The sequence below is a fragment of the Oncorhynchus mykiss genome, chromosome 6, assembly GCF_057628025.1.
Source record: "Oncorhynchus mykiss isolate SJ-2025 chromosome 6, ASM5762802v1, whole genome shotgun sequence".
In the NCBI taxonomy this organism is placed as follows: domain Eukaryota; kingdom Metazoa; phylum Chordata; class Actinopteri; order Salmoniformes; family Salmonidae; genus Oncorhynchus; species Oncorhynchus mykiss.
Genome location: NC_143027.1, coordinates 63,599,367 through 63,618,691, shown reverse-complemented (window position 1 = coordinate 63,618,691; position 19,325 = coordinate 63,599,367). Strand labels below are relative to the sequence as shown.

General features: G+C 43.4%; 1 protein-coding gene across 2 annotated transcripts; it reads left to right on the top strand.

Moving 5' to 3' along the window:
- The first annotated feature begins 10,004 nt into the window (after positions 1 to 10,004).
- cilp (cartilage intermediate layer protein, nucleotide pyrophosphohydrolase) lies at positions 10,005 to 18,366 on the top strand. 2 transcript variants are annotated; one of them, XM_090238541.1, is made up of 9 exons: positions 10,275 to 10,407; positions 12,178 to 12,280; positions 13,482 to 13,546; positions 13,811 to 14,080; positions 14,249 to 14,446; positions 14,618 to 14,932; positions 15,027 to 15,135; positions 15,247 to 15,404; positions 15,588 to 18,366. In XM_090238541.1, exons 2-9 carry the CDS (start codon positions 12,219 to 12,221, stop codon positions 17,936 to 17,938), a joined length of 3,528 nt encoding a protein of 1,175 aa, XP_090094667.1. In that variant the 5' UTR covers positions 10,275 to 10,407; positions 12,178 to 12,218; the 3' UTR covers positions 17,939 to 18,366. The 2 variants fall into 2 exon arrangements, with proteins under 2 accessions (XP_021462875.2, XP_090094667.1); XM_021607200.3 differs by lacking the exon at positions 13,482 to 13,546 and having other exon boundaries at positions 10,005 to 10,407; positions 12,178 to 12,279.
- Positions 18,367 to 19,325: the final 959 nt, after the last annotated feature.

Genomic DNA, 19,325 nt, shown 5'->3' with positions numbered 1-19,325 from the left:
TGGGGATATACGGACGCTGGATTGGTACACATTGAACAAATCTGATCTAACAAAGTGGATATTGATCAAATCCGTCATGATTGATGTATTGTAACAGGCCCACAATGTGGTTACTAAAGTTATTTTTGGATATATTTGGCTGTTTTAGCTGCATTACATTTAGAAGTAGTCCATTTTCCAGTTTGAAGATATGACTGCTAAATGCTAACTCCCGTTCATTTAAGCATGGTAGCATGGTAGTATAGAGATACCGGTGGTGGTAGTCAAAGTCGGTTTTTAACTGTAACGCAGTTGATAGGAGAAGATTACATAAATATTGGGATTGACATCCGCACTCAGATTTTTACCTCAAAATAATGTGAAATACACATATAAGCAATAGCCTAAATGTAGGCTCATTTTGTTGGGGAGAAATTCGAAGATTCGGGATCTGTCCCCCAAGCCATCTTTCCCCCAGGTGTTTCCATGGCATTTCCATTGTATTGGTCGCTTTCCATTAACTTCTTTACCGCATCTATGGTAAAGTGAACCAAGATCTCAATTCCACCCTGTTTATATTGAGCAACCACACAAGCCTCACACAGCAAATTGGCCTGTGTAAATGTTTCAGTGTATCATTTCTAGTGTTGATTCAGGAGCTAAATTCCCTCTGTAAGACTCAGTGTTGGTGTTAATAATTGTTAATAATTGTGTTACACTTTGGAAAGTAAAACAGGCCCATCATTATCATATTTCCAGCATGCTCTACTACTGCAGGTAGATTTTTTTTAGGATTATTTTTAATATCTGTGTTTTTGCATGCACATTGTAAAGTAATCCAATCAGGTAGTTAGATTTATTGCACCCATTACTGAAATGGTTGTTCCAGTTTAAATGGTTTAAGTAGACAACAAACTTTCCTAGTCCTGACAGTTATTCTACATGCAGGTTGTGGGTGACTAAACATTCCAACTGTTGGATATCCTAACTGGCTGGATTTCAATAGGAATGACATAGCACTTTGGGTTAGGGTAAAATGAGGCCATCAAAGTATGGTCTTATGACATATGTATTGTCGTAGTTACATTTGTATGATAGCATTCGCCTAGGTACTCACTTGGTGAAAGCCACAGACCTTTAGAAGGATAATCTGATAACTATGTCTCTGTCACTAACATAGTCATTGGTGGTAACTCTACAATTCACTCGAAAAGAAAAGGCACCGTGGGAAATATGCAAATTATGCGTTTACACCATACAGTGTTAAAACACCCAAAAACAATTTACAGTAGCATTGCAGATGTTAATTTCTTACACTAATACGTTTTAAGTGTTCAAATGAGTTGAATGGGGAACACTGCAACGGAGTTAAATATTTAACACTATTAAAACACAGGAACTTGGCCTTCAAAAGGTTCATTGTCAACAAAGCGCAATTGGATTGAATCCCGGCCCAAAAGTGTCTGAGGAATTGTTGCTTCATTGTTGGCCCTTGTCATGAACATACTAATCTATATAAATTGTAAATAATCTTTTTAGAAAGTGTTTCCTTAATGATGTGCCTATGATAGTGGTTATCCCTGTGTTAGAGCGCTTCCATCACTTTACACAGACTGCCCTGTAATAACAGTTATTGTTCCACATTAAAACATTGGCCAAAGCCTTCTGACAACATTCACCAATCTTCTGTTTCATTATGTGTGCTGCCTTGCCAGGGAAGCCAGTTAAAAAGCTATAAGTGCTTTGTTCTTTGACGATTCCGGACCGTCTTTTATTGTCGCATTTTAGTGTGAGAGCACTGTGTACATATCACTTTTTATTTAGGTCGGTAATTGTTTTCCTTTCAGTGTTATTTTCTCTGGTACGGTGTTTTTATTTTTTGTATCTAAAGGAGTCTTGAAACACATTCAATTGTAGGGATGCCAACTATAACAGTATCGTAAACCTCATCCACCACAATCTTTATGTCATTGTCTTTGTGCTCATATTTTCAGGCTCAGATCACCAGCATTAAGCTGGAGACGCAGTGGGCCCTGAGAGAGAGAGAGGGAGAGAGGGAGAGGGAGAGAGGGAGAGAGAGAGAGAGAGAGAGAGGGAGAGAGAGAGAGTGAGAAGGAGAGAGGGAGAGAGAGAGAGAGAGAGACACACACACACACACATATATTTGATAGGGTGCTCCCTCCAGACCAGGTTTCATAAGGACCTGTGAGAGTGAGTCATCTGATTAAGGGAACAGGGTTCACAATGCTCTCTGAGGGGATCCCTCTCTTTCCTGCTTACTCAAGGCTCTTTCAAGCCTAGATGGGGCTCTAGATGGAGCCATTCGCGACCCTCTCCCATTTCTTCAAACTGTCTAAAGCTCCTGTCTTTAGCGGTCTTGGAATGGAGACAGAGTAAAGGGTTAGTCATGGTGCAGGTTGTGTTCTCTGTGTTCTCTCAGAAATCAAATGTTTTTTTTCCATTATTATTTTATTGATATATGAGTTACAGTTGTCCTAAAGATAATACACATTTTAAATGTATGCATCGCTGCTCTGGGATCTGATTTTCCTTTCTTCCCTGCTTCTAACTGAGGAAAGTCTTTCTGAGGGCTTCAGAATGCAAGAGTGTTATTTTCATATCTGTAAGGAATAGGATCAAATAAAAAAACATGCAGTATGAGAAACCTGTGCAATGTTCTAAATTCAAGAAAACATATTTTCTCAGTTTTTCTTCTCCGGAGTGAGTCAATCTCTCCTGACCTTTAGCTCGAGGCCTGGGGGGTCTCTGGCAAACAAGAGCGTGCAAAAGATGGATGACCTTGTCCTGCTGATTTCATGAAGCACATACCATCCGTCTTTCAGATCACCCGCATGTTTTTAATCTGGCCATCCATTCTACATGCCTCCTACATGGTTTGTAGCTGTGAGCCAGGCCCGGGCTGGCTAGCACCATAGAGGATGTGCCTGAGCCTTTACTTGTGGTCTTTAAATGATGTGTGGGTGCACGTGTTACTCGCGTGGGAAAGTGAAACATATGTCCTCAACTACATGTGCTCAGGTAAAGAGTCTTTATAGTGGTGTAAGTGGAACTAGGTTTGCACTTAGTGGTGTGCGTGCATGCCAATGAGTGCACCGTAAATCCTTTGTGATGTTTGCTGAAGAGATCACGCAACCTGTAGGAGAGCAGATGTGACCTACACTTCTGTTTCCTACACAGCTGTGGACGGGGATCTCTGGCGCATGAAGAGTTGACGTGCTTAGGTCCACAGTTGGCTCGGGAATACTAGGTCTTTAATGATTTTAACCTTAGATACTAGGGTCCAGTAATGTATTTCACCTGAAATCTGAAAGTCACAATGAGACCCACTTGCACTGGGATAGTAGAGGCTAAATCAGATGAGGTTTTTATGTTTTTTTTTTATATCTTGAATCAATCATTGTTTAGCCCTAGGAGGATTAATTACCAAAAGCTTTCCATTTCCTTTTTCACAGTCAAATAGTTTCCTTTCTGACTCCTGTTTTCTATTTCATCACACCTTTTTACTGCTTTCAATTCATATGACATTGTTTTTCGCCTGATCCTTTTGAAAGGCTTACACTAAATGACATCTTCGAAATGTTATTACCCTATTATTACGTAATAAGTGCTGACATACACATTTTTAAGCAATTATTTTTTCCTTGCTTTAAATAAAAGCACCTTGTTCAACCTGAGAGAAATCTTGAAAGATCCGATGGACTGTTGTCAAAGACCAGTCCCACTTCATCACATGGCAGTTGGGAGAGTCTGCCCACTCAACCCTGTCTCCGCTCAGCTCTTAATTATGCTCGTCTCTCAGCGGCACACAGACTTGTCCCAACTGTTGGGTTCCAGCAAGCAGACAAAAACGTTGTTTTATAGGTCTGTCAGTGTTCATAGCAGGTGTTGATTTAGTCTGAAACGAGGATGATCGTGTACGAGCCAAGATAATGTTATTCAGTGTTTAGTGAAACGGCCAAGAGACGACTTATCCAGTGGCACACATCATCTTGGCGTACTTGTGAATGTGTGGATGACGTTTGAAATCAAACATGAGTCTGCTGGGCCTAGAGTGTAACGTTCGTCTTCGTCCTCCGCAGCGTGGTAAGTGTCCATAATTTAATAAAGCAAAATGAATACTGAACAAAAACAATAAACAACAAACGAACAGTCCCGTTTGGTGAATGACAAAAACACTAAACAGGAAATATAATCACCCACAACTCAAAAAGTGAAACCAGGCTACCTAAATATGGTTCTCAATCAGGGACAACGATAAACAGCTGCCTCTGATTGAGAACCATACCAGGCCAAACACAGAAATCCCAAAACATAGAAAAAGGAACATAGACAACCCACCCAACTCACACCCTGACCACACTAAAACAAAGACATAATAAAAGAACTAAGGTCAGAACGTGACATAGAGTGTGAAGCTGAACCTTCCCATCCATTGGCTTTTCACTTTCTAATCTGCAAACCAGTGGGGAGACTACAAAGAACACAATGAGAAAAACATTCACAGTTGGAGACGTTGTCCGCTGACATTACTGACGTCATTTCTGTAGCCTACATCCATCCATTTCCTTCCGAGAGTTAAACGCACGCACATTGACAACCGCAAATGGCGATGTCTTTCTGAGCATGTTAGGGAGAAGAAGAAACTCTTTCTCCTCCTCCATGTCCTCCTCCCGGGATGCGGGCCCCTAACGACAGAAACAGAAGCTGCTCTGGTGGAGTCATTAAGCCCAGGTTCCCCATGAACCCCCCCGGTCCACACTGATACAAACCACTGGAGTCTCCTGTCTGCTCTGGTTAGGTATGGTTTCAATTCCACAACGCTTCAGGGAGACGTACTGTTGATGCTTGGCTGGGCCTCAGCAGAACTAGATCTTGGAGGTGAATATCACTGTGAAAATAGGGTCCGGCTGTAAATTGAAGAAACTATTGCAGAAATGTATTACTTGAACAGTTTTTGATTATATCGCTCTTATCATGGGAAAATTAGTCATCTCTTAATGTCTTTATGTAAAATCAGGAGTCATGAATCATGTTTTGGTTCATAAATCCAGGTCGCAGACAGTTTATCCTTCACCATGCTGCCAGATTTGATTTCTAAGGATCTGATTATCTTGTTGTCATTTATACTTAGGCAATTGTATGGAAGCCATATCATTTCCCATCCAGATTATGGTTTTCTTGGCCCCAAAACAAAGCATACAGACCAATTTTCAATTAGTCTATTTCCATCCTGCCATAACAGAAACAATATTTGCTCTCATACTGTTGTTGGAACACTTCTTTATCAGGAACTGTATAGCTGCAGGAATTATCCCAGCCATTGACTTCTACATAATGACTTTATACATACAGACAGTGAGATAATGACTGTCACCCTGCTAAACCAGAACAACATAAAACAACAAATAAAACTGGACACAGCTTGGGGAAACTGGACAGTGTTGTCTGGTGTCATTATATACATGACCTGTCTGGAGTCCAACTAAGGGACAGCCCATGTGGGGCATGGTGTCCTATGCCCCAGACTGTTGCCTGGAAACGTTGCGTGTTTGCTTATGTTTGTTGTCCTTCTCACACTTCCTTTCCCCTCCAGCCCGTCCTCCTCATTTAGTGAGAAAGAACTGCCTTTGAAGACCGACAGAATGTCATAAAGTTATCCCCTCTTAACAGCCTGTAAATTGTACAGTTAGTAAAATACACCTTAGAAAATGGCTGTCTGCCTGTTTTAGCTGGCAGTACAGTGGCATGGGAAATGTGGTAGGTAGCTAGGTGACTGATGGGGGCATGTCATGCAGCCCTGTGTGAGTCCATCTAAGACCACCACTGTTAAGGGCATAATGCTCTGTAAGGTCCTCTTCCTTCAGGTCCAAGCTTACTGCAATCCAAAAATGCATCACCACACCACAGGATACATTCATAATGTTAAATAACACATTATGTTTTATACGTTGAAACAAGCATTCCATATAAACACACCATGTGAAGTCCACCAAGCTACTGTACTGGTCTGTGCCTACCATAGCATTTTTCTGCTAATTAATGGTCCCTCCTCTGTATTTCTCTTTCATTACTGGCTATCAGTGAAAAGTACAGGAGAGTTAAGGAATCCAGTGGTACACTGTCTGGAAAGAGCTTCAGCTCCCTGTGGACCATGTGTCTGGCTCAGAGCCACACTCCAAACTACTTACTGATTTCACTATTCTAATGACCTCACACCAAACCAAATCACTGCACAGGAAATGCAATAATTGGTGGCTGGTAAACATGAGGTAAGATTGAGCTTAAGGACGGTGCAGGCTTTTCCATTTGGACATGGCTCTCTGGGCCAATCCGTGGGAACTTCCTTTTCGGCTTCAACGAGCTTTGGTCTGCATCTGTTTATTTGACATAATCTATAATCTATCAATGTCAACATCTAAAACCAGCGGTGAACATCAAACACAAAGCTGCCATTAATATCAGTATTTGTCAGTGAGGTTATGTAAAGAACAACATGCAGCAAAATAGCTGTGGTATCTCTCTGTCACTTCCCCTGGGTGTAAGACGACAGAACTGGTGTCCATTTGATCAGAACTCCAGTTCAGTCGTTATGCCAGAGGGTGATGTGGCATCCATCCACTCCTCCTGCTGTGCACAGCGCGCCTTGTAATTTACACGATGAGGTAAGTTAATGAGGGTCGTGTGGAAAACCATCAGACTGAGAACTGTCCAGGACCGTTTAGTAGAGTCACGCTGACCAGGTATTTTTAGTAGGTCTCCTCAGTTCCTAAAAATGCCAGTCTACCAACCAGCCTTTTCAACCAAGGGGATGAAATGATTGACTTCATCAATCTCAGAAAACACATGACAAAACCTCATGTCCTTTTACTGATCACCAATAATTGATGAGTAAACGCAATGATTGCATGATGAAAACATAATTTCATAAGAACCCTATAAAGTTAAACCCTGTAAACCCTATAAAGTTGTTTATGAATATAAATGACGAATGTGAACACTACTGCCATTCCATTTCCAATATTGCGCAGGCCTGTGTCTCAGAGGCGCTTCAAAACCTGCTATAATGTGATTGAGAAGATAGGGTTAAACGTCTCATACAGGATCCCTGATGATGGTCAACATTAATCTCTATTAAGGGTGAATGTTTGGTTTCACAGTGATTTAGTAGATGATGAAGAGTGAGTGACAGAATGACGACTTGTATAAATATAACCTTTTATTGGGCTTTGAGCTAATGTTCCCATAATTACATTATCTGAAATTAATGAGATTGTCTCTATGAAAATATTTTTTTTATATTGGATTTGAAGGTTCATTTATCTTGTTTAAAGACATCGTGAGTATCTTAAATTTTCATTACGTAAAGGCACAAACTCGATAAATTGGATTCAGCTGTTTCACACTGTGCTCAGGTGTTAAGTGACGGGTTTCTGATGTCGACAGTGCAGGGTAGTCTGGTGGTGAGAGGGATGTTAGTAGAATGGGATTCACATGATTAAACCGATGAGGAGCTATTCTGTTCTGACCCACCTTCTCGCAAATGGTCAATCAATGTATGAATGTGTCCACTCCACTGGTTGAATAATGTCAAGTTGAATGTTGTCCTACTCGTATATAGTAGCAGCAGACTACAAAAATTGGTAAGTACTTATGTTTACATTCATCATTATAATCAGAGAATTCTTAGTTAACCTTAACCTCCGTTCAGAATCTAAGCAGTCACATCTTCTCTCCAAACTAGCTAGATGTGGGATCGCTATGACCTCAAGTTGGGCTACACATGTAGCTGTAGTTTCTATATTTTAGTGCCATCATAAGTCAGTGTATTGCTGTTGGCACGCCATTACTGAAAATCCCAAAGACACTGTTTATCAACAGATCAAAGTCTGGATAAATGAACACTAATAACAAAGGGCATGAGTCTGTGTGTTTACTGTCATAATGTGGGGTCGTTCATAATAACTGTTTTCATGGCCTCTAATCTAAACTGTTGATGGGAGCAGCTTCAGAGAAATGTTACTGTGTGTTGATGTTGCACAACAAATGGGATGAAGCCATTGTAATTACCAATTCACATTAGAGGCTATTGCTGGCATTTCAACTGGGGACCGCCAATATAATCGTTTAGGAATGGGTGGGTTGTGTTCTTGTCTGTGTTGGAAGGTCTTTGACTCTCTTTCTCACTATACTGACATGGACCTACTCCAATAGAAGGGCAGGAAATACCAGATTATTCATCTCATGTACATCAGGTGGTTAAAGATGGAATCCGCAGTAGGGTGAAACAGCTCCACTGGCCACCCCACCACAGTTGTTATTGTTTTTGTTGATGAGCTGAGGAGCGTTGCGCAGCATCTTTCGCGCATGTAATGATGTCAGAGGGGGAAAAAAACAGTGTTGGTTGTTTGCAGTAACTTCTTTGTGGTTATAATATCCCAAACGGACGTGGCAGTTTCACCACTAACCCTTATCACTAGTGGGGGTTGACCTATATGGACAGGGGTAAATTGAAATGTTCCTTGCAGAATAAATATGAAAAGCATATGCATAACCATGGTAGCAATTGAAAGGGAACAGCATGTTTATATTTGGTTAGAATATATATTTTTGGGGGGGTAAAAATAAAATACAAAAAAGAACGGGAACAGTTTAGAGATTATTGGTAAAATGATTAGACCAAAGGTGAGGACACGAAAGTACACATGACAAGACTGAATTCAAACATTACACTGTTGATTTTGTGCATGTTACATTTGCTGTACTTTTTGACGCATTTGCTGATAACGACATGTGAAAATACTCTGGATACATTCAGTAACATATTTTATTTATTTATTTTTATTTCACCTTTATTTAACTAGTTGAGAACAAGTTCTCATTTGCAACTGCGACCTGGCCAAGATAAAGCATAGCAGTGTGAACAGACAACACAGAGTTACACATGGAGTAAACAATTAACAAGTCAATAACACAGTAGAAAAAAAGAGAGTCTATATACATTGTGTGCAAAAGGCATGAGGAGGTAGGCGAATAATTAAAATGTTGCAGATTAACACTGGAGTGATAAATGATCAGATGGTCATGTACAGGTAGAGATATTGGTGTGCAAAAGAGCAGAAAAGTAAATAAATATAAACAGTATGGGGATGAGGTAGGTAAAATTGGGTGGGCTATTTACCGATAGACTATGTACAGCTGCAGCGCTCGGTTAGAAATAAAAATAAATAAATAAAATATGTTACTGAATGTATCCAGAGTATTTTCACATGTCGTTATCAGCAAATGCGTCAAAAAGTACAGCAAATGTAACATGCACAAAATCAACAGTGTAATGTTTGAATTCAGTCTTGTCATGTGTACTTTCGTGTCCTCACCTTTGGTCTAATCATTTTACCAATAATCTCTAAACTGTTCCCGTTCTTTTTTTGCACAGATAGCAGATGTTTGAAGTTGGTGAGGGAGATAAAAGTCTCCAACTTCAGCGATTTTTGCAATTCGTTCCAGTCACAGGCAGCAGAGAACTGGAACGAAAGGCGGCCAAATGAGGTGTTGGCTTTAGGGATGATCAGTGAGATACACCTGCTGGAGCGCGTGCTACGGGTGGGTGTTGCCATCGTGACCAGTGAACTGAGATAAGGCGGAGCTTTACCTAGCATGGACTTGTAGATGACCTGGAGCCAGTGTGTCTGGCGACGAATATGTAGCGAGGGCCAGCCGACTAGAGCATACAGGTCGCAGTGGTGGGTGGTATAAGGTGCTTTAGTAACAAAACGGATGGCACTGTGATAAACATAGTAAAACCATTCCTGAAAAATGTGGGGTAGGTGCAACATAGGACAACAAAATGACAAGGGATTGAGTGGGGCGACTAACTGGTGTCTCCAAGTGGTTACACCTCTCCAAAGTGTGTGAAGCGCAGACCCAGAGCTCTGACGTCATGTATAGCATGTTACTGTAAAGATACTGCATTCCAATTTAGGCGTTTATCAATGCCCAAACCTGCCATTTTCAACCCGCAGACTGGTAGAAGTGTAAAGGGCAACGGATTCCAGCTTTAACTAGGTTCCATGTCCACTTAAAATGATGACCCATCTGACTGAGGTCAACTCTCCCTTATGTCTATGTCTAGACCTGGGTATCCTCATCTATAGACACAGAGGTACAGCAGAAGGTTACAGTAAGCCCCCGACCTTCCCAGAAGCAGCAGCAGAGAGTGGGCTCAGTCATACTTGTGGTCTCCAGTCTTCACGCTCTCAGCTTGCTTCCTGTGAATAGCACGGAGCCGAACCCTGGGCTCTGCACTGAGCTGTATAAGAGAGAGCAGCAGGACAGTCAGCACAGACACAGCACCCTGCATACAGGGAGGAGAGATACTACTCAACACTACTATACAGAGGTACTCACAGGGTAAGACTGAGATCCATAGTCGCCTTCTCTTTCCCTCTCGTTCCCTGTTGACCCATTGAACTTTACTGTTAACGTTGTTCTTTCAACAGACAGATTTTTTATAGATGATTTGGGGGTGCTGAATGCGAGTTCAGCTTCTGTTCTTTGAGTGTTGGTTTATTGATGATATAAAACTGCTCAATAGATGCACATTTGTGAGTTCAGACATTTCATAAAATACTGAAAGACATTCTCATTAGTCTGTGTGAACTTGAAAGACAGTTTGACGTGTTGACGGACAATAGGTATCAGCTTGTATGTGTGTAGCTATGAGTGTTTGTGTGTGATTGTGAAGGAGGTAGCCTGTTCATGGTAATAAGTAAAAGTATGTGCGTGGCTTTTCTTGGGATATCGTGTGTGTGTGTGTGTGTGTGTGTGTGTGTGTGTGTGTGTGTGTGTGTGTGTGTGTGTGTGTGTGTGTGTGTGTGTGTGTGTGTGTGTGTGTGTGTGTGTGTGTGTGTGTGTGTGTGTGTGTGTGTGTGTGTGTGTGTGTCGGTGTGCGCACGTGTGTGTGTTTTCTATTTGGCTTGTGTAGCCCTGTGCTTGGTCAATGGATGCAGAAACGTTTTAGTGTTCCCTTGACACCAAGTGATGGCTAGCACAGATGTGTCATTTGAGAGGGCTTCTGCACATCCATAATGTTCTTTCATTCTGTATGTTTCTGCACCCTCCTCTAGTGTCCCTCCTATAGACCTCAAAGCGTGAGAAGGATAAAATAGTGATTATTGTTTTATTTGACAAATCTGTCATTCTGCTGACCCTCGCTACATATTCATTGCCAAACCCACTGGCTCCAGGTCATCTATTAGTCTTTGCTAGGTAAAGCCCCGCCTTATCTCAGCTCACCGGTCACCATAGCAACACCCACCCGTAGCACACGCTCCAGCAGGTATATTTCACTGGTTATCCCCAAAGCCAACACCTCCTTTGGCCGCCTTTCCTTCCCGTTTTCTGCTGCCAATGACTGGAACGAATTGCAAAAATCACTGAAGCTGGAGACTTCTATCTCCCTCACTAACTTTAAGCATCAGCTGTCAGAGCAGCTTACCGATTACTGTACCTAGCCCATCTGGAAATAGCACACCCAACTACCTCATCACCATATTGTTATTGCCTTACCTCCCTAACCTTACTACATTTGTAAACACTGTACATAGATTTTTCTATTCTGTTACTGACTGTACGTTTGTTTATCCCATGTGTAACTCTGTGTTGTTTTTGTCGCACTGCTTTGCTTTATCTTGGCCAGGTCATAGTTGTAAATGAGAACTTGTTCTCAACAGGCCTACCTGATTAAGTAAAGGTGAAATTAAAAAATACATTTAACCACCAATATACTGTATGTTTTTTAAATTACTGTTGTTCTCCTCAGTGAAAAAATGCATTTAATTACTGTCACCAGGGTGTAGATCAGTGGAGGCTGGTGGGAGGAGTTATAGGAGGACTGTCTCATTGTAATGGCTGGAATGCCATTCATGGAACAGAGTGGAACGTAGTTTCCATATGTTTGATACCTTTCCATTTATTCCATTCCAGCCATTATAATGAGCCCATCCTCTTATAGCTCCTCCCTACAGCTTCTTCTAAAATTCCATCCAGGGAATCATATGCAATAGAAAATAAAAGCATTTCATTTAATACTGTGGAACACAAAGTTACACTTTACTGTTTTTGTTTGCGATAATCTGCCAGCAATGATTCTGGATAAGTATTTACATTTTCCCTCTACAGGAGTTGCTGGAGGACTATTCTTTGTGTTGTTGAGTGCCAGGATGTGCTGCCTATCAACATGGGCTCTCCTCCTAGCTCTGGGAGTCACCACTACAGCACAAGGTTGGTCTTCATTAGCAGTTACTATTTACATTTTCCTTACTATCCCCAACACACACACACCCCTAACATGTACACACACACATCCCTAACACACACACATCCCTAACACACACACACACACACACACACACACACACAGCTCGGTTTGGGAGTTGTAACTCCATAATTCATTCACAAGCCACAGCTTGGGAATTGTAACTATTATTTCAACTGGAAAACTTGTACATTTTTTCCAACATGTGTCAAAACGTAAACCAGGATGATATCCTATATGTGGAAATTCGATTATCATTGATCATTTCATTATAAAGTTGAGTGTATTATCTAATGTGAATTTGAGAAGTCAGAACAGAGGTCTCCTTTGGACATAGACAGCAGCCTGGTGATCTTCTGACTCTGCAGAAGCCTGTGCTCCTTATTCTCCCAAACCATTAGTAAACAGAGGCATATTGTTGCATGTCCCCATTACGGATTCTGCTCTACAACCTTAAGTAGGCGGGATATGTATAAGCACCAGGCTAAGGAGACACCTGTCTGCAATTGGCCACACAAGTACGTGCCAGTAGCATGCTTATACTGAGCCCCAATGTGAACTCAGAACGATTATAGCGTTTGGTGGGTGCTGTAAATGTAATGGTCTGGGAAAAGTCCAAATATGCATTATGTAACACTGTACACTACAAATGTCAAATTACACAGCAAGCAGAATGAATAATGAGTATCAATCTCTTGGTTTCAGTGACATTACAGTACAAAGCAGTTGATTGTTTGCAGCTGAGAGTAACGATGGGACATAAATGGAAAATAAATAAACTCTTGTAGCCTTTTCACTGTTGGTTCACAACATATTTCCTCGACCACTTTGAAATGCTATTGGCAGCTTCATGTGTCGGAGCAATTAATTTTATTTCCAAAGTACACAGGGCAAATCACCAGAAAGAGATTAGTGTGGCACAACATGAAGTTAAAGTCAAACTCGTAATGTTCTGTTCCATGACTCAGAGTATAGTTGAACGATTTGAAAGATACAGATTCTTTCCCATTGCTTTCCGGGTGGTCAGACTACTCTAGGAAGAAATAGCCAGAGGTTTGGTCTGTCTGGTCCGAGGTTTGGCCAGTCTGGTCAGCATTAAGGCATTGGTCAGTGATGTCACAACAGGTCAATCATGAGTCATCATGAGGTGTGTGTGATGTTTTACGGGAACATGGAGGAGTGACAGTTTGAGAGTTGCGAGACAAAACAACCCTGCAGTGTACCACTCTGAAGGTAACATTTAACATCCCAAAATACATCTCTTTACACAATTGTCACGACTGTGGCTTTAAGTCCGGATTTTGCCTTTAAGTCTGGTTAATGTCTATGTAACAATATGGTATGAAGAACTATAACTTTCAGAATTACAGCCCATGTTTACAGCAGCAGAGAAAAGAGCTAAAAAATGTAATGCCATTGTTTTATGGCCAAAGAGGAAACACTGTAACATCTGTAACATTCTGAAGTAGTATTCATTGTGCGACATTCTGTGTCCAGATAACTATGAGTGGAGCACTTGGTTCAACGTGGACCACCCTGGAGGTCGAGGAGACTATGAGCAGTTGGATGCTATCCGTTTCTACTACCGTGCGCGGGTGTGTGACGCCCCCCGGGCTCTGGAGGCTCGCACCACTGACTGGATCCCCGCTCGCAACACGGGGGAGAAGACTCATGCAGACCCTACCCTGGGCTTCTGGTGCGCCAACGCTGAGCAGGCCCCTGGCCGCAACTGCTCCAACTACGCTGTGCGCTTCCTGTGCCCCAAAGGTGTGGCTGGGAGCCTAACTTTAATACAGTTGAGAAGTAGCTACTGTATTATGTCAAATAAAACTGTTCTATAATAGTGAAAGCCATCATTTATCCTCCAAGCAATATTTCTAGCTACTGCAATTCTATCTGTCTTTTGTAATGGAGTGAAAACCTATTTTCAATCAGGCAACACTGGGTCAGAAGGCATACAGGATGCCTGGGGTCCTTGGTCAGACTGGAGTCATTGCTCTGCCAAGTGTGGTCTGGTGGCAATGCAGGTGCGCTCCAGGAAATGCCAGTCCCAGCCTAAGCAGTGGGATGAGCAGTGCAGCGGACCTACAGTGGAGGGTAGAGCCTGCAAAGGACCTGAATGCCCTGGGACTGGTGAGTCGCTATCAACATCTCCATTACAGATATTAAATATGATAGAAACCTCTGTAATGTCACAGTACTATTTGCATACCATTTGCATTTTATTCTAGAAATGGTCATAGCTAAACCAATTGACAAAGTCCATGTCTGACATGTTAAACTGTGTTGCTGCTGCTGTTCCAGGTTGCACACTGCACTGTGAGATGGGTAGGGTGAATGCGGAGTGTGACACCTGTATGTGTCAGGACCACATTGTACTGGGCTCTGTCCGCAGCGCTGGAGGTCTCCCTGCCCCAGGGGCCACCATCCTCCGCTTCGGCCCCAGCTCCAAACTCCTCACCATCACCGACCACAATGGACACTTTCGCGTCCCAGGGATCTGTCCCGACGGCAACGCCACACTGACCGTCCAGCTGCGGAATCACGCCCCTCACACTGTCATCGTGCCCCACAGCACCGAAAGCACCTCTGTCCTCAGTATCATGCTGAATAGAGCAGGTAAAATGGCCACACCCCAAAAAAAATGAAAGCTGTCATTGTTACATTTCTCTGTTTTTACATTGGTCTCAGACACTGTAATGTGATCCCTCAGAGAAGCTCCATGTGGTGAAGAACCCTGAGAACAAGGCCAGAAGAGAGGGCCAGACAGCTGCTCTCTGCTGCAAAGTGGGTGGATTACCAGAGCCAGAAGATTACCAGTGGTAAGCCAAGGGATCTGTAATGACAGCTTGGAAAATGTTATATATTTACCATATCAAAATCAAACAGTATTGGCTGGGTATAGTGTTCAACAGTCATCTGTGACTCGGTAGGTTTCACAACGGCAGCCTGCTGGACAGGAAGCAGCTGAACTATGACAGCACGCTGGTCTTAAGAAACCTGAGCATGGAGCAGACTGGGGAGTACTACTGCAGGGCCAGCAACCAGGCTGGGGCCATCAAGTCCAAACCAGCCGTAGTCACAGTCTTAGGTCTGATCACAAAGCACCCCGGTTGATATTCACACATTCCTATTTACTATGTGAACAGCCATTAGCATGACATGATCAGTCAATGATCAGAGGGAGAATGAAAGGGTATTGATTTTCTCATAAAATAATTGATTGTAAATCTTTTCATGTGTTGGTCTGTTTTCTACCCCTTTCTCCTCACAGGTAAAGATCAACCTTCATGTAACCCAAAACCCGAATCCTACCTTATTCGCTTACCTCATGACTGCTATCAAAACAGCTCCGACTCACTCTATTACGATGTAGGAAAGTGCCACTCAGGGACTTGTGCAGGACAGCTGGACAATGGAATCAGGTGCAAAGACTCAGTGGCATACTGCTGTGGGGTGGCAAAGATGGAGGAGAAACAACTGAAATGCCAGGGCTATGAGCTCCCCACCATGGTGGTGACCGAATGTGGCTGCCAGAAGTGTGTGGAGACCAAAGTCATTGTGCGTGGGCGGGCTGTGGCCGCAGACACTGGGGAGCCCATGAGATTTGGTCACGTCTACATCAATGGAGCCAGAGTCAGCCGCACAGGCTACAAAGGCACCTTCTCCATCCAGGTCCCCGATGACACTGAGAGGCTGGTGATGACCTTTGTGGACAACATGGATAAGTTCGTCAACACCACCAAGGTTCTTCCATTCAACACCAAAGGGGGCGCCGTATACCATGAGATCAAGCTTTTGAGGAAGAAGGAACCAGTGACCATCAGCTCAACAGAGCTCAACACTCTTCAGCTGGGAGAGGTGGAGGGCCAGGATCCTATTGCTGAGATCCAGATCCCACCCAACTCCTTCTACAAGCAGAGTGGAGAAGTATTTGTGGGTAATGTGAAGGCTAGCATCACTTTTCTGGACGCTAGAGACGTGTCCACAGCAGCAGCCGCACAGAGTGACCTCAACTTCATAGGAGATGAGGGTGACACCTTGCCCCTGAGAACATACGGTATGTTCTCAGTTGACTTCAGGGACGAGGAGGCCGGAGAACCACTGAACGCCGGAGAGGTGAAGGTGAAAATGGATTCAACACAGGTGAAAATGCCCGAGCACCTGGACACCATGAAGCTGTGGTCCTTGAACCCCGACACAGGCATGTGGGAGGAAGAGGGGAGCTTCCAGATGGAGAAGAAGCAACGTGGTAAAAGGGAAGAGAGGACCTTCCTCATTGGGAACATGGAGATCAGAGAGAGGAGGCTGTTTAACCTGGACGTCCCAGAAAACAGGAGGTGTTACATCAAGGTGCGAAGCTTCCGCAGCGATCGCTTCATGCCCAGTGAGCAGGTAGACGGAGTGGTGGTGACCCTGATCAACATGGAGCCCACTGCAGGTTACTCCTCCAACCCTCGTGCCTGGGGACGCTTTGACAGCGTCATCACTGGCCCCAATGGTGCCTGTCTGCCTGCCTTCTGCGACGACCAGAAACCTGACGCATATTCTGCCCACGTCATGGCCAACATGGGAGGAGAAGAACTCGAGGCAGTCCCATCTGCTCCCAAGTTTAACCCCAACATCATTGGAGTCCCTCAGCCGTACCTGGGCAAGCTGAACTACAGACGGTCAGACCACAATGACCCCAGGTTAAAGAAGACAGCCTTCAGCATCAATGTGGCCAAGCCCAGCCCAAACACAGCTGAAGAGCTCAACGGACCTGTGTACTCATTTGACCAACTGAAAGAGTGTGAGGAAGCCCCATTTACTGCAGGCCACTTCCGCTTCACCAGAGTGGAGGGAGATCGCTACGACTACAACACAGTGCCTTTCAACGAAGACGATCCTATGAGCTGGACAGAAGACTACCTGAGCTGGTGGCCCAAGCCCATGGAGTACCGAGCCTGCTATGTCAAGGTCAAGATCAATGGTCCCCATGAGATCAACATGCGCTCCCGAAACCAGGGCGGCACTCACCCCAAGACCGTTGGCCAACTGTATGGCCTCCGCGACACCCGCAGCATCCGCGACATGGACCAGTCCACCATCTCTGCTGTGTGTCTGGAGTTCAAGTGCAGCGGCATGCTCTATGACCAGGACCGAGTGGACCGCACTCTGGTGAAGGTGATCCCTCAGGGCAGCTGTAAGAGGGACAATGTTAACTCCATGCTTCAAGAGTACCTGGTTAATCACCTGCCTCTAGCCGTCAACAACGACACCAATGAGTTCACAATGCTGGCACCACTGGACCCTCTGGGCCACAACTATGGCATCTACACAGTGACAGACCAGGACCCCCGCACTGCCAAAGAAATAGCACTGGGACGCTGCTTTGATGGCACCTCTGACGGTACTTCCCGTGTCATGAAGAGCAACGAGGGAGTGGCACTTACCTTTACCTGTGGCAACCGTGAGGTGACCCGTCAAAGCGTGTTCCAGGCTCTGCAGAACTCCCCCGGGCAGTCTCCGGCGAGGGCAGTGAGGGATGGCCGAGGCAGGAAGCAGAGAGCAGGAGCCAACGCACTCCGCAACAGCCGTAGACGCAGTACTCGGAATCCCACTGCCACACGCACCTCAGGCTAAAGCACAGCACTACAGATCAGGGTCTCCACATCACAATCACATTAGACATGTTGGCAAATTAATAAAGAAAGTGGGTATTGGTGATGGGATTCACATTTATATTTTAGCCCTTCAGTAAAGATACCCAAGTTTTTTGTCTTCATTATGTACTGTTTGAATAACATTTGATTTGTTATTGAACTATATTTTTTGATTGTAAGGTAAAATTTGTTCAGTTATGAATTTATGGTTATCTATAACACAGGTATCTCCCAGAGAACAGTTGGTGGAGATTTTAACTGCAAATATTGTATTGTCTTCACCTGTACTGTGATGAATATTTACTACTTGAAATTGTAAATAATGGGATATTTATTACACATGCCATTCAAGATTGTAACCAGTGATTAAGAAACCACGCCCCAAATAAAACAAGAACAACCCTAGAACATGTTGGATTGCTGATTCACTTAAACGTAGACAAATCTTTGTTGGCTCACATTCACAACATACAGTTGAAGTTGGAAGTTTACATACATTTAGGTTGGAGTAATTAAAACTTGTTTTTCAACCACTCCATACATTTCTTGTTAACAAACTATAGTTTTGGCAAGTCGTTTAGGATATCTACTTTGTGCATGACATAAGTAATTTTTCCAACAATTGTTTACAGACATTATTTCACTTCTAACTCACTGTATCACAATTCCAGTGGGTCAGAAGTTTACATACACTAATGTTGACTGTGCCTTTAAACAGCTTGGAAAATTCCAGAAAATGATGTCATGGCTTTAGAAGCTTCTGATAGGCTAATTGACATTATGAGAGTCAATTGGAGGTGTACCTGTGGATGTATTTCAAGGCCTACCTTCAGACTCTTTGCTTGATATCATGGGAAAATCAAAAGAAATCAGCCAAGACCTCAGAAAAAAAGTCTGGTTCATCCTTGGGAGCAATTTCCAAACACCTGAAGGGTCCACTTTCATCTGTACAAACAATAGTACTCAAGTATAAACACCATGGGTCCACGCAGCCGTCATACCGCTCAGGAAAGAGATGCGTTCTGTCTCCTAGAGATGAACGTACTTTGGTGAGAAAAGTGCAAATCAATCCCAGAACAGCAGCAAAGGACCTTGTGAAGATGCTGGAGGAAACAGGTACAAAAGTATCTATATCCACAGTAAAACAAGTCCTATATCGACAACCTGAAAGGCCTCTCAGCAAGGGAGAAGCCACTGCTCCAAAACCGCCATAAAAAAGCCACAGCTACGGTTTGCAACTGCACATGGGGACAAAGACTGTAGTTTTTGGAGAAATGTCCTCTGGTCTGATGAAACAAAAATATAACTGTTTGGCCATAATGACCGTCGTTATGTTTGGAGGAAAAAGGGAGAGGCTTGCAAGCCGA